Consider the following 13345-nt stretch of genomic DNA (forward strand, 5'->3'; position numbering starts at 1 on the left):
GTGAGGTCAGTTCCTTATTTCTTTGGTGTTGGGGAGCATAGAGAGGTCTGCCCCCCGCCCCCCCCCCCAATCAGGTGCACTCTGTGATTCTCGTCACTCCCTCCATTCGTAAAATCAGTGGGTGCGAAGTGAAACCGGGTCTCCGCTCATTGCCACATCGCCCAGGCCAAATGTGAGGAACTTCCTGTAATCTTTATGGTAATTGCCAGCAGCTGCTCCTCTTCCTCTATTTGCCTTTGAGAAAGTGGAGCGTAGGGCACTCTGCCCGCAGTTCTGGCCAGAGTGTTACTCTGGCGGAGTCCCTCAGCCAGCTGTGCGCCCCCCGTACAAGTTTTTCCCTCATAGGGGACCTGTGGGCCACTCCCACGGGGCCAGAGGAAGGTGCTTCCCACAGCCTATAGCAAGTAAGTTGGACCTGCTTTTTCTCTGCTTTGATTCTTTTTCTGCTTTGTGACTTGGAGGGAGAGGAGTGACTCACTGGTCTGATCCACCCCGCAGAATCAGTAAGACTGTGTTTGCTGTAACAGGAATCAAACTGAAAAGATTACAGATGAAAAGATTACAGATGAAGATTACAGATAGTATAGAGCAGTGTTTCCCAACCTAGTCCTGGGGGAACACCAGACAGTCCACGTTTTTGCTCCCTTCCAGCCCCCAGCCAGTCAGGAACATCGAATGCCTGGTACAGGTGCGCTTGGAGCTGAGAGGAAGCAAAAATGTGGACTGGCCGGAGTCCACCAAGGACTGGGTTGGGAAACACTGGTGTAGAGGACTCCCTGTGCTGAAGGCTGTCGCTCCCCCCCCCTCCATCTGTAAGGGCTGCTTGTCTACTCATTGACCTTAACGAGGTTATAATGTGGCTGATTTAAAGTGGAAGGGACCTTTTTAAATATTAGTTTTAGGATGTGTCTACAGTAGTCTTTCTAATAGAAATGATTTTAATGTTGTCTGTTGCCACTCAAAACAGCTGCGCGTTATGCTGTAATAGAAGTGGTCAGTGTGACTTACTGCCCTGACTGGCTGTGACACTTCCTGTCTCAGGATGTGCTCTGTTTCAGCCAGGAGTTAAGATATGATGCAATATGATTCCTAAAGCATATCTGCGCCTGTGATTGGCTTGAAGTGGGCAGTAGTCCTCCCCCGACAGGTTTCAGACCCTTCTCTGCATATCACCATTGGCGTCACATCTGAGTCTTTAAAAGGGTTGAAGAATCTATTTTTTGTTCAGAAACTCACGAACATGGTCTGGCTAGATCAGTCTTTCTTAAGTCAGTCCTCAAGGACCCCCGCCCCCCACACACACAACTATACCAGATATTCAGTGTTCTTGGTTGTCTGGTTTGTTTGGTTCAGACTGACAGGGAGTAGGGAGGGAACAAAAATATGGGTTGAGAATTACTAGGCTAGATTTCCTTAATTAGGGGTTTTCAGATTGAGTCAAATTCATTTATTCATTTGACTAGATGCAAACGTTTGACTGCCAGATGTTTCTCCAGGGACTGTCACAAAGGATACTTTCAGGAAGTCCAACCTTTGTTCCTGCATCCTCAAAAGCAGAGCTTCACATTTATTTAATTTTGTATATTATATTATATTCCATGTTCAGTTTTCCGACTGCAATATCTCTCTAACAAAAGCAAGCCAGCATTTCCTTTTGATGTCCACAGGCAGCCATGCACACGATCATTCATGCGGTTCGAGCCCTTTCCCCATCTATGCCTAGTCGTGTTATAGCGGCTACGAAAATAGGAGATTTCAGCTGTATTGAGATAAGCTACTGGTTCAGCTTTTTTGACCTGCTGGTGACTCCTGCACAGTCCTAGGACTTCCAGGTCATGCTCATTAGCAGACGCTAGTGCCCTGAGTGTCCATTAACAGCACATATTGTAGGATACTGCCTGGGCGGAGACTTCCACTGAGGATGTCCATCACGGAGGACGAGGAGTGCTGGGTGCAGCTGGAGGACTACAGGATGCTGCTCATTAAGAGCATCGAGCCATCTCGCATCACACCCTACCTGCGCCAGTGCAAGGTCCTCAGCAGCGAGGACGAGGAGCAGATCTTCAACGACCCCAGTCTGGTCATCCGGCGCCGGAAAGTGGGTAAGGTAGCCCGCGGGGGGTGTCCACAAGGCGGATTTTCGTCTTACGGGATGGTTTGGGACAACTTATTTAGACGTGCTACCTGATTGGCCTGAGCATGTTCACCTGCCAATCAGAGAGCTGCTCTCATGAATATTAATGAGCTCTCCCAACACCACCCTGTAAAACTGAGGACGCCGACCCAGCCAATATCTCAGGGTCACATCAGAGTCATGTGCACTTCCTGTCAGGCGTGCTGCTGGACATCCTGCAGAGGACCGGACACAAGGGTTATGTGGCGTTCCTGGAAAGCCTGGAGCTGGATTATCCTCAGCTGTACCGCAAGATCACAGGGAAGGAACCAGCTCGTGTCTTTTCCATACTAGTAGGTGAGTCTTGCACCCCGGAGCATCCGGCCCGCTCCACTGGTACACCGTCTCTTCCCAGCACAGACATCCCCCGCCCTCACCCCTCCTGTCCCATTCAGACACGGCAGGGGAGTCGGGGCTGACCCAGTTCCTGATGACCGAAATGACTCGCCTACAGAAGGCCCTGCAGGAGGAGCGTCTGCGCAGACAGGAGGTGTCTGCACGCATGGCTGTGCAACAGGACACGATCCGGCGGCAGCAGGTGCGGGAGAGCGAGCTGCGGAAACAGCAGGAGCGCGTGTGCCGCATGCGGAAGGAGAGGGACAAGCTGGTGGAGGAGGCCAGGCAGCTGAAGGACGAGAACTACAGCCTGCTCCGTGATGTCACCAGGCTGACGGAGGAGAAGAGCAAAGCGCTCATGGACGCCCGCGACTTGCAGATGGAGGTCAGTGACTCTGCCTCAGACTGCCACCCCCAGATAACTTCAGTCAGAGCTGATGACAAGTTTTTACGGGATGGATGCAAGATGGAGAGACATAGGCTTCTACTTTTCTTACTCCAGTGGTGCAGTGTGAATGTGTGATTCCATCCTCCTTAGATCGAGAGGCTGAAACACAGTCTGATGAATGCAGAGAGCGACTCGAAGATTCAGCGTAAGCGGACTGTGACCCTGAAGCACGCTATGGAGATGCGGCCCAGCCAGGACGCAGTGTGGCACATGCAGAGGGAGAATGACCTTCTTAAAGCCCAAGTTGAGGAACTAGAGAATTGTATCCAGGTGGACCTTCTCCTCCTCTTTTAATGGCTCTGGTTTGTATCCTGAGGGTGCAGGCCACTGTTTGGGTAACTTTCAGGAATGGTCCTCTGTTGTCTCATAGACAGCATCAGGTTCAGCACAAGCAGAAGAGGCCAAGCTGAAAAACCAGTGTATGGAGTTCTGTAAGCAGAGGCAAGCACAGCACCAGGAGCTGGTCAACAGTCTCTACGGCTTGCGGAGGGAACTGCGCAGCGCAGAGGAGCTCCGGGACAAGGTAACACAGCCTTTTGGTGGGTCCTGAGGGACACACCCACCAGTGTGACAGAGGGACTGGGGACCTGAGGGACACACCCACCAGTGTGACAGGGGGACTGGGGACCTGAGGGACACACCCACCAGTGTGACAGGGGGACTGGGGACCTGAGGGACACACCCACCAGTGTGACAGAGGGACTGGGGACCTGGGGGACACACCCACCAGTGTGACAGAGGGACTGGGGACCTGGGGGACACACCCACCAGTGTGACAGAGGGACTGGGGACCTGAGGGCAAGATATGCTGAGAAAAGAGGCTTGAACCCCCCCCCAGTCACAATGATGCTTGACTCTTGTTCCCAGTACATGAATGAGAAGGAGGTGTGGGAGTTGCAGTGCACCCTACTAGAGAAAGACTGCAAGGTGTATCGCGAGCGGATGGAAGACATTGTGAAACAGATGGAGGAGGTGACAGCAGAGAGGGACAAGGTGCGCATGTTTTACATCAGAGTATCAGCAATGGAAATCACCAGTAACCGAGGCATCAGAATGGTTATGGGTGGGGTGTCGCTTTCTGCATTGTTGTCTGTGTCGCCTTGCAGGCGATTCGTACCAGAGAGGAGTATCACATGGAGAACTGCCAGAACATCCAGGCTAAGGACCAGTATCGGAAGCAGATCCAGGAGCTGGGCGAGCGCTGTGATGAACTGCAAGTCCAGCTGTTCCGAACGCAAGGCAAGGTCATCTCACTGGAGGGGAAGCTACGCCAGACAAGTTGTCCTGCATCTCCACAACTGGTGAGAGTGGGTTCCTACATGCACTCACACGCCCAGCATCTGTGTGGTCTTCAGTGGACGGACCAAAGTTCACATGAACGCTAGGTGTTGTCCCATGTAGGTCACTTACATGATGTTTTTGCTTTCAGGCTTCAGACATTGAAGATGGACCCTTACAAAGCTGGCTAGAGGTAAATGGCAGCTTTCCCTTACTCAGTAGTTTCCAGCTGATTCTGGCACTACCTCGTTAGTCATCAGAATTAATGAGATTACTAAGATTTTTTTTTCCTGACTCCAGAAGAGCCAGACGAGCGAGGACGACATCAAGGACAGGTCTCGCCCAGGTGAGTGGCTTGTGTTCTTAACTTCCTGCCATTGGGCAGCACTGGAGACATTGGCAGTTGAGGACATCTAACTCCTCTGGGGTTGCCACTGTGGGAGTCCCCAGCAAGGTGTGACACTGTCTTTTGATAAGTGGAGTTTGTTGACTTACGGACTGCTCTGCCATTATTGTTCCAGGTTTGGTCCGGTTTAGATTAGCAGTCTGTTGTTGTAAACTGTTTTCCCCATAGCTTCGAGTGAGGAACCTCGGAGTCTGAACTCAGATGACATCTGTGAATTTCAGCCGCTGCAGGACAACACCAAATCCCAAGGGGTAAGACGTGCTTCCCATCCCCTTGAGGTACACTTGACCTGTACAGGTCTATCTGTTAGGAGAGCTTCCACTGAAAAACACAAAGCAGGACAGGGCACTGACAGGCAGGATTAATCCAGATGTCTGAAGAGGGAATGAGGCTCTGGAGAATATTATTGTGAGGACCCACTTGGTGACTCATTAGCAAAAGTTAACCAGCGATGGCTGCGGTTTTCAGCAAAGGGTCACCATAACCAACTTGGAGGCCGGTGCTGTCAGGGTTTTAGAAATTCTGGCAGATAATTCACACCTGCGTTTTGTCATTTCACATGACATTTTAACATCCATCCATTTTCCAACCCGCTTATCCTTCTGGGTCACGGGGGTCCAGAGCCTGTCCACACACACACAAACGCACGCACGCACGCACGCACGCACACACACACTACCGTTCAAAAGTTTGGGGTCACCCAGACAATTTTGTGTTTTCCATGAAAAGTCACACTTTTATTTACCACATGAGTTGGAAAATGAATAGAAAATAATAATAATAATTGTTTCCTTCAAACTTTGCTTTCGTCAAAGAATCCTCCATTTGCAGCAATTACAGCATTGCAGACCTTTGGCATTCTAGCTGTTAATTTGTTGAGGTAATCTGGAGAAATTTCACCCCACACTTCTAGAAGCCCCTCCCACAAGTTGCTTTGGCTGGATGGGCACTTCTTGCGTACCATACGGTCAAGCTGCTCCCACAACAGCTCAATGGGGTTTAGATCTGGTGGCTGCGCTGGCCACTCCATTACAGATAGAACACCAGCTGCCTGCTTCTTCTCTAAATAGTTCTTGCACAATTTGGAGGTGTGCTTTGGGTCATTGTCCTGTTGTAGATGAGAAATTGGCTCCAATCAAGCGCTGTCCACAGGGTATGGCATGGCGTTGCAGAATGGAGTGATAGCCTTCTTTATTCAAAACCCCTTTTACCCTAAACAAATCTCCCACCTTACCAGCACCAAAGCAACGCCAGACCATCACGTTACCCCCACCGTGCTTGACAGATGGCGTCAGGCACTCTTCCAGCATCTTTTCAGTTGTTCTGCGTCTCACAAATGTTCTTCTGTGTGATCCAAACACCTCAAACTTCGATTCGTCCGTCCATAACACTTTTTTCCAATCTTCCTCTGTCCAATGTCTGTGTTCTTTTGCCCATATTAATCTTTTACGTTTATTGGCCAGTCTCAGATATGGCTTTTTCTTTGCCACTCTGCCCTGAATGCCAGCATTCCGGAGGCGCCTCGTCACTGTAGATGTTGACACTGGCGTTTTGCGGGTAATATTTAATGAAGCTGCCAGTTGAGGACCTGTGAGGCGTCTATTTCTCAAACTAGAGACTCTAATGTACTTATCTTCTTGCTCAGTTGTGCAGCGGGGCCTCCCACTTCTCTTTCTACTCTGGTTAGAGCCTGTTTCTGCTGTTCTCTGAAGGGAGTAGTACACACCGTTGTAGGAAATCTTCAGTTTCTTGGCAATTTCTCGCATTGAATAGCCTTAATTTCTAAGAACAAGAATAGACTGTCGAGTTTCACATGACAGTTCTCTTTTTCTGGCCATTTTGAGCATTTTATCGACCCCACAAATGTGATGCTCCAGATACTCAACCTGCTCAAAGGAAGGTCAGTTTTATAGCTTCTCTAACCAGCTAAACTGTTTTCAGCTGTGCTAATGATTGCACAAGGGTTTTCTAATCATCCATTAGCCTTCTGATGATTACAATGAGCAAATGAGCAAACACACTGTACCATTAGAACACTGGAGTGATAGTTGCTGGAAATGGGCCTCTATACACCTATGTAGATATTGCACCAAACACCACACATTTGCAGCTAGAATAGTCATTTACCACATTAACAATGTATAGTGTGTATTTCTGATTAGTTTAAAGTTATCTTCATTGAAAAAATCTGTGTTTTTCTTTCAAAAATAAGGACATTTCGAAGTGACCCCAAACTTTTGAACGGTGTATATTTTTGTGTGTGTGTGTGTGTATATATACATACATACACACACACACACACATATATATATATATATATATATATATATATATATAGTCAGGGGTGGGCAATCTTATCCACAAAGGACCAGTGTGTTTAGAGGTTTTTGGGATAACCTTTAGATCAGCTGTTTAAACCTAGCCAATCAGTCCTCTGCTGGTAATCTAATTATGGAGTTCCAGTGAAAACCCACACACAAAGCAGCACTTTCTGGATGCCTACCCCTGATATAAAGAATGCAGATCTCCTTAGCCCCAATAATTTCAGAATTTTCCAAACATTATGATGTTTATAGTTGTGTTTCATGTCATGAAGACCAATTTTTAAAATGTAGAATTTCCAGTCTCTTCTCAGCGAAATTCCAGTCACTTCCCAGGATATCCAATCCAATGATAGTCCCAGCAGGAGACCCAGAATGTATTGTCATTTCAACTACAGGAGGTTGGTAACTGCAATGAATGTGCAGTGTGTGCATGATTGTTAGCTGTGTTCATATGTGCAGCAGTGATGTTTTTACTTTCCCCTTGACCAACAGACAGCTTGCAGTGAGGTCAAAGACCACTTGCAAGAAAGATCAAGAGTTCGACCAGGACAACACGTCAGGGAGTGACAATACTGACACGGAGGGCATGTCACCCTGTGAGGGAGGGACATAGGCTTTGCTCTGCGTGTGACACCAGGAGAGACATGCAAGAACATTATTAGTATTACATTATGAACATTAACTGGTCTCACCTGCATGTTCAGATTAAATTAAGACTGCAAGAATGTACTGTATGTTGGGAAAGTTTTTTTTTATTTCAGATAGTGGCAAATCTACCAGTCGAGATGTGTGTGAATATTTTTAAGACGAAACATCCTTCTTACGTTTTGGGCAGCCTAATTAGGTTTTTGAAATGTGGTGTGTTGGACCTCAAGCCACATGGACATACAAATGCAAGCCTTCTAATGACCTTCCTTAATCACTGAACGACCACTATCCAGGATTCTGATCAACTCTTACAGAACCTGAATAAAACTGTACCCAGAAATTTGTCATCAGTAATTAAATCAAGTATCAAAGTACTTCTTCAAATCTAATTACTGTCTGTAAACTGTGTAGCCAACAGCAGTTCCATTTCAGACTTCCAGAATGTGCTATTGAAATTCCAACTTCCTCCTCGATGACTTTAATCACATGCATGAGAGGAACCTCACTTCTCATACCAGAAGTTTTTCTTTGTTTACATGCACATTTCACATTTATTTGGCACACTTCTGTACAAGACGGACACCAGTATACAACTTTTAACTTGGGTACAAGCGCAGCTAGGCTGAGTGTCCAGTGAGAGACCAGGAAGTAGTGCAGGATACTTAGAGGAAAAAAAAGATGTACAAACACCTTTGGTCTATTCTGTAATCTGTCAGAAAAAAAGCAGCATGCTAAAAAGGAAGAAGGGGAGTTCCACTTTTTCTACAACACTGCCATGTGATTTGTGTAACTATGTGCTACAACAGATACTCTAGAATACAAAGCATGCATTACGCTCATACTTCTAATACTGGATAATACAACATGAAATAGTTACAAAACACACTTTTATTATACATTTTATGGGTTAACCTGACCAAGTGCCTTTCTTGCATTTACAGAGTACAGTGGAAGGACACACTGTTTAAACATGTAATAAATGCTGGATTATATTCACTTCAAAATGCAGCGTCATTCACTGTCTTCACACATTGCCAATATGGTCACCATGAATCACATGACCGGCAGCAGGTTATCCACCAGCGGCTCTCGGCTAGATCTGTCTGCTGAGCCTCCCTTCACACACCAGGGGCTGAGTGGCTCTCCATAGCACAGTATCTACAGATGAAGATGAGGAACCTGTGACATACAGCCCAGGCTGAGGTCCACCCACGTCCCTCCAGCTGGGCCAGGGTGCAGGCTCTCCGCTATGGGTTCTGTGCTTTGCCCCTCTGCCTGTTTAAATGTGTCTGTTTCCACCGGTCGCGGGTCCAGCGGCCTTGATTCTCCACCACCTCCTGCAGCAGGTTAATGAACGCGTATTCGTTACCTTGCAGGAGCTTCTTGTCTGCCGGTGAGCTGTGGGTCGGAAAACTTTGGAAACTAGATCCACCGTGATGGTCCGAGATCTCCGCCCCAGACCCACTGCTGGGGCACCTGCCCGTTCGGTTCCTTCTCTTTCTTCCTGCTTCATTGGACTCAGGCTGACAGCCATGGAACTCTTCCAACACATCACACGAGTCCTGAGCCTGACTGATGTTAACCTCAGCAGACTGGGTCTGACTGCTTGGCTTCTTAGGTTGGGCTGTGTCATTCTTTTCAGTGTCCCCTTTAAAACTCAGGATGTCTGTTTTAACCAAAGGCCAGTAACTATCTTCAGGGGGATCTATGTCGCCCCCTGCTGGTGGTCTGTCCACATTGACCTGAGAATCACCATCAGAACTCCCCAGGGAGAAGTCTCTCTGATCGGCATCTCTCTTATTGATAGAGTTGTCAAAATCGATCGGAGAGAAGTTCAGAGCTTCCCTTCTGCATACGTGTTGCTTTTTCCACTCAGCTGAAGTGGGTGGCCAGGTTGGCGTCCTCCTGATGGCCCTCCTGTTGACACAGGGCCTGCTGCCATAACGAGCCCCCTGGGGCTCTGCGCTTGGCTCTGCAGGCTCCTGGCCGATGATTAAGTAGGGCAATTTCTCGGTCTCCTGAAGCAGACTCATCTCTCTGCCCGTGTCCTGCTGGGCCCCTGCCAAGCGCGTTTCCTCGCCCTGATCCATGGCATTTGGCTGCTCGGAGGGACGGGTCTCTGCTCCCTGTTCTCGGTCTCGGTGGTGCCACACTTTGGGCTGATCGGCGATTAGTTGGTTCCCTGTTCTAGACACCTGCTGGCCAGACTGACCAATGCAAAGGACAGCACCTGCGGACTTGGCTCTGGTCTTGCCTCCGGTGCTCCTGGTCAGGTCTGATGAACCCCTCCCTTCGACATTCACCCCCGTCTGCTGAGACTTTAGGCTGTCCCTCCCCTTGTCCATGCGTGGTTTCACCCGTTTCTTCTCCCGTTTCCACTTGTAGAGGCCAAAGAGGAGACAGGCGGCACAGAGCAGCACACCAAGAACTGAGAAAGACATGCCATTGAGGGTCAGCTCTGCTGCTACTCTGGGTAACAATGAAGCAGCAACGTGAAGGATCACCATACCTATAAGGCCTATAAGAACGGGGAGGCCGGTTGGGGGCGGCTGGTCCCCGTGAGGGATCGCGGTCCCGGGGAGCAGGCATTCAGACACGTTCCACACAGGCCATCCTCTCAGTGGGGCTGGTGAAGCACAGACCACATCCAATTCCCTCTCCAAGCGAGAAGTGCTAACCAACTCTGCGGAAAGGGAACACAAAGCTCTCACCAGACCTAACGCACTTATAATGTGGAACTATGGTCGTAAATGTGACCTTTATTCCTGATTTGTCTTGGAAGCTCTACACAACCATCATGGCTGGGTCAGTATTTTATTGTTCTACTAAACTGCAAATCCATTATAATTCTCAGTTGCAACGATTAGATTATGTACAAATGCAGAAATTAAACCAGTAATAAAGATATCCAAATCCTAACTGTGCGTTTCTATGGTAGATAACTGGCAGAGAAGCACTTTTAGGTGGAAAAGCAGAATCAAAATCAGAACTGATTTTCTGCTTCCTCTGTGAAGTTTGCTTGTCACAGGCAAAACATGAGCAGGTAAAATTACTACACACTAAACATACACATACATTGTAGCACAGGATCCAGCATTAATATGGATCCTGCTACCCCAATACTACCATTAGTAACATTAAGGAGACCCAGGGAGTGAGATTACCTTTGATTAGCTGCATAGAGGCCACTGCTTGGCACGAACAGTCCCACGGGTTGTGGTGCAATAAGATGCGAGTGGAATGGAGTTGCAGGAACACCTCCGCACTTATGAAGGTCAGCTTGTTGCCTGACAGGTCCAGCCAAGCCAAGTCCCCCTGTGAACGGAACGTTCCTGGCATGATGGTGTGGATCAAGTTCTGGGAGAGGTTCAGGCTGCTAAGGCCAGAGAAGTTCTGCAGCATGGATTCATGCAAGACCTGCAGCCGGTTCCCAGACATGATGAGGCTCCTCAACAAGCTGGGCTGACGCAGCCAGTCGGAGTTGATCTCAGAGAGGTTGTTGTCATTTAAATTGAGTCTCGTAAGCTGGCTGAAGGAGTACAGGGCTTCAGGGTGGATGGCGGAGATGCCGCCGACCATGGTGAGGCTGGTCACAGAAGCCAGGTTAGCGCTCTGCAACACGCTGGAGTTGATCTCTCCCATGTCTTTCACAAAGAACAGGACAGAAGACAGGTGGGAGGGGAAGCCTGGAGGAAGACCAGCAGGGTCAGCACACTGCGCTTCACTGCATCTCAGTGCGCTTCTCATGATTCGGCATGTCAAAACCAGTAAGGACACAAACTCAAATCATATAGCAATAAGAGGATCTGTGCCTTATTCAAAACTCGAACATTTGCAATAGATGGCAAATTTTAGTTTGGAAACATCAAATCAAGTTAAAAGCAAACAGTATTCACTAGGCTTAGGGTCACCATTTTGTTACTGATCTTATTGCAGTGTTGAGGTATGTGTACTGTAATTTCAAAACTACTGTGCGTTTAAGGTCATTTTGGGTGTCATTGTACTTTCCTATGTCAGTTTATCCTTTTCGAAGCTGCATTGCTGTTTGTGCTAACAGGCTTGCTGCCTGAAACAAGACCGTCTGGAGACAAGATCCTCAGTTCCTCTGTTCTCCCTCTGATGAAAATACTTACTGCTCGGCATTGAAGTGCAGATATAGGCAACATCTTCCCTCACGCAACTGGCCCAACACAGCAGGGCAAAATCCCCGCTAAGGATGAGGGCCACCAAGACCACAGGATCTGCTGGGGCAGAAGCTACGGTCAGAGCTGGAGGGTACCTGCAGATCCCACCCCCATGGCGCTGAAGAAAAGGAGAGATACTCACCCTTCATGCTGCACAGTGACCAGAGGGGCCTGATAGTTCACACTGGTGCTCTGAGGTACCTGAGCCCGGGACACGATCTGCTGTTCGTCTTAGTTACCATGGTGCTGGTTTGTCTTCATCCATCGCCATGGACAGCAGAGTGGCTATACAGCGTTGCCTGTTCCAGTTGGCCAGTTAAATTATCAGAAGGAATATTCACAGGTCATTGCACCAAGAAAACGGTCCACCGTCCCTTAGAAACCAAAACAAAACTGGCTGCTACCTGGAGATGGATTTTCTATTTGGGGAGTTTTTTTTCCTAGGTACTTAAAAAAAAAATTTTTAAATCCCATAGTTGATTTACAGACTTGGAGATATAGGATATAAAGATATCCTTTACACTAAATCAAACTATGCTAACCCATGGCATGGATGGATTTACTGGAGTAAATAATATTACTGATCTTTCAATAAACAGAAAGAATGTCACACAAGCTGCTGCCAAACACTAAAACATTAAAAACGTCAGGTTTTTAGTGTGGGTATTTTGCCTTAGGTGTTTAATTGCAATGCCAAGCCTCTGTTAATGGCATCAAAACCCCATTCTCTGTGGGAGGTGGGTGAAATTCAGAGGCGTTAATCATTTAAGAAAAACTGGACATGGTGGGGGTGGGGGGGCATGGTGGGCATGGCAAGACAGGTTTTTGAAAATAATCCTATGGGTTGCGCACTTACACCTTTTTAGAAAAGGCAGGCTGGAGGTCAGACTGCAGGGGGATCCCCAGACACCCAGACAGGCTGCGCTTCATATGACAGCCCATCACTGCACAGCAGCCAGCAGGATCCCCAGACAGGCAGTGCTTCATATGGCAGCCCATCACTGCACAGCGGCCAGCAGGATCCCCAGACAGGCAGTGCTTCATATGGCAGCCCATCACTGCACAGCGGCCAGCAGGATCCCCAGACAGGCAGTGCTTCATATGGCAGCCCATCACTGCACAGCGGCCAGCAGGATCCCCAGACAGGCAGTGCTTCATATGGCAGCCCATCACTGCACAGCGGCCAGCAGGATCCCCAGACAGGCAGTGCTTCATATGGCAGCCCACCACTGCACAGCGGCCAGCAGGATCCCCAGACAGGCAGTGCTTCATATGACAGCCCACCACTGCACAGCGGCCAGCAGGATCCCCAGACAGGCAGTGCTTCATATGGCAGCCCATCACTGCACAGCGGCCAGCAGGATCCCCAGACAGGCAGTGCTTCATATGGCAGCCCATCACTGCACAGCGGCCAGCAGGATCCCCAGACAGGCAGTGCTTCATATGGCAGCCCATCACTGCACAGCGGCCAGCAGGATCCCCAGACAGGCAGTGCTTCATATGGCAGCCCATCACTGCACAGCGGCCAGCAGGATCCCCAGACAGGCA

General features: G+C 48.7%; 2 protein-coding genes across 3 annotated transcripts; one reads left to right on the forward strand and one right to left on the reverse strand.

The window, feature by feature from the left end:
* The first annotated feature begins 220 nt into the window (after positions 1–220).
* On the forward strand, positions 221–7987 carry card9 (caspase recruitment domain family, member 9). The gene is made up of 13 exons (XM_023820746.2): positions 221–404; positions 1891–2102; positions 2333–2470; positions 2569–2894; positions 3048–3227; positions 3328–3480; positions 3825–3950; positions 4064–4258; positions 4387–4428; positions 4536–4581; positions 4810–4892; positions 7266–7363; positions 7458–7987. Exons 2-13 carry the CDS (start codon positions 1922–1924, stop codon positions 7576–7578), a joined length of 1689 nt encoding a protein of 562 aa, XP_023676514.2. The 5' UTR covers positions 221–404; positions 1891–1921; the 3' UTR covers positions 7579–7987.
* A 147-nt stretch (positions 7988–8134) lies between these two features.
* Positions 8135–12963, reverse strand: LOC111848591 (uncharacterized). 2 transcript variants are annotated; one of them, XM_023820745.2, is made up of 6 exons: positions 11940–12963; positions 11747–11854; positions 11031–11299; positions 10778–10928; positions 10123–10296; positions 8135–10041 (listed from the first exon to the last, which is right to left on the reverse strand). In XM_023820745.2, the coding sequence occupies exons 1-6, from the start codon at positions 11944–11946 to the stop codon at positions 8861–8863; spliced, it is 1890 nt and encodes a 629-aa protein (XP_023676513.2). In that variant the 5' UTR covers positions 11947–12963; the 3' UTR covers positions 8135–8860. The 2 variants fall into 2 exon arrangements, with proteins under 2 accessions (XP_023676513.2, XP_023676512.2); XM_023820744.2 differs by having other exon boundaries at positions 10778–11299; positions 11940–12961.
* Between the last annotated feature and the right edge of the window lie 382 nt (positions 12964–13345).

This window comes from Paramormyrops kingsleyae, chromosome 2 (assembly GCF_048594095.1).
Source record: "Paramormyrops kingsleyae isolate MSU_618 chromosome 2, PKINGS_0.4, whole genome shotgun sequence".
Taxonomy (NCBI): domain Eukaryota; kingdom Metazoa; phylum Chordata; class Actinopteri; order Osteoglossiformes; family Mormyridae; genus Paramormyrops; species Paramormyrops kingsleyae.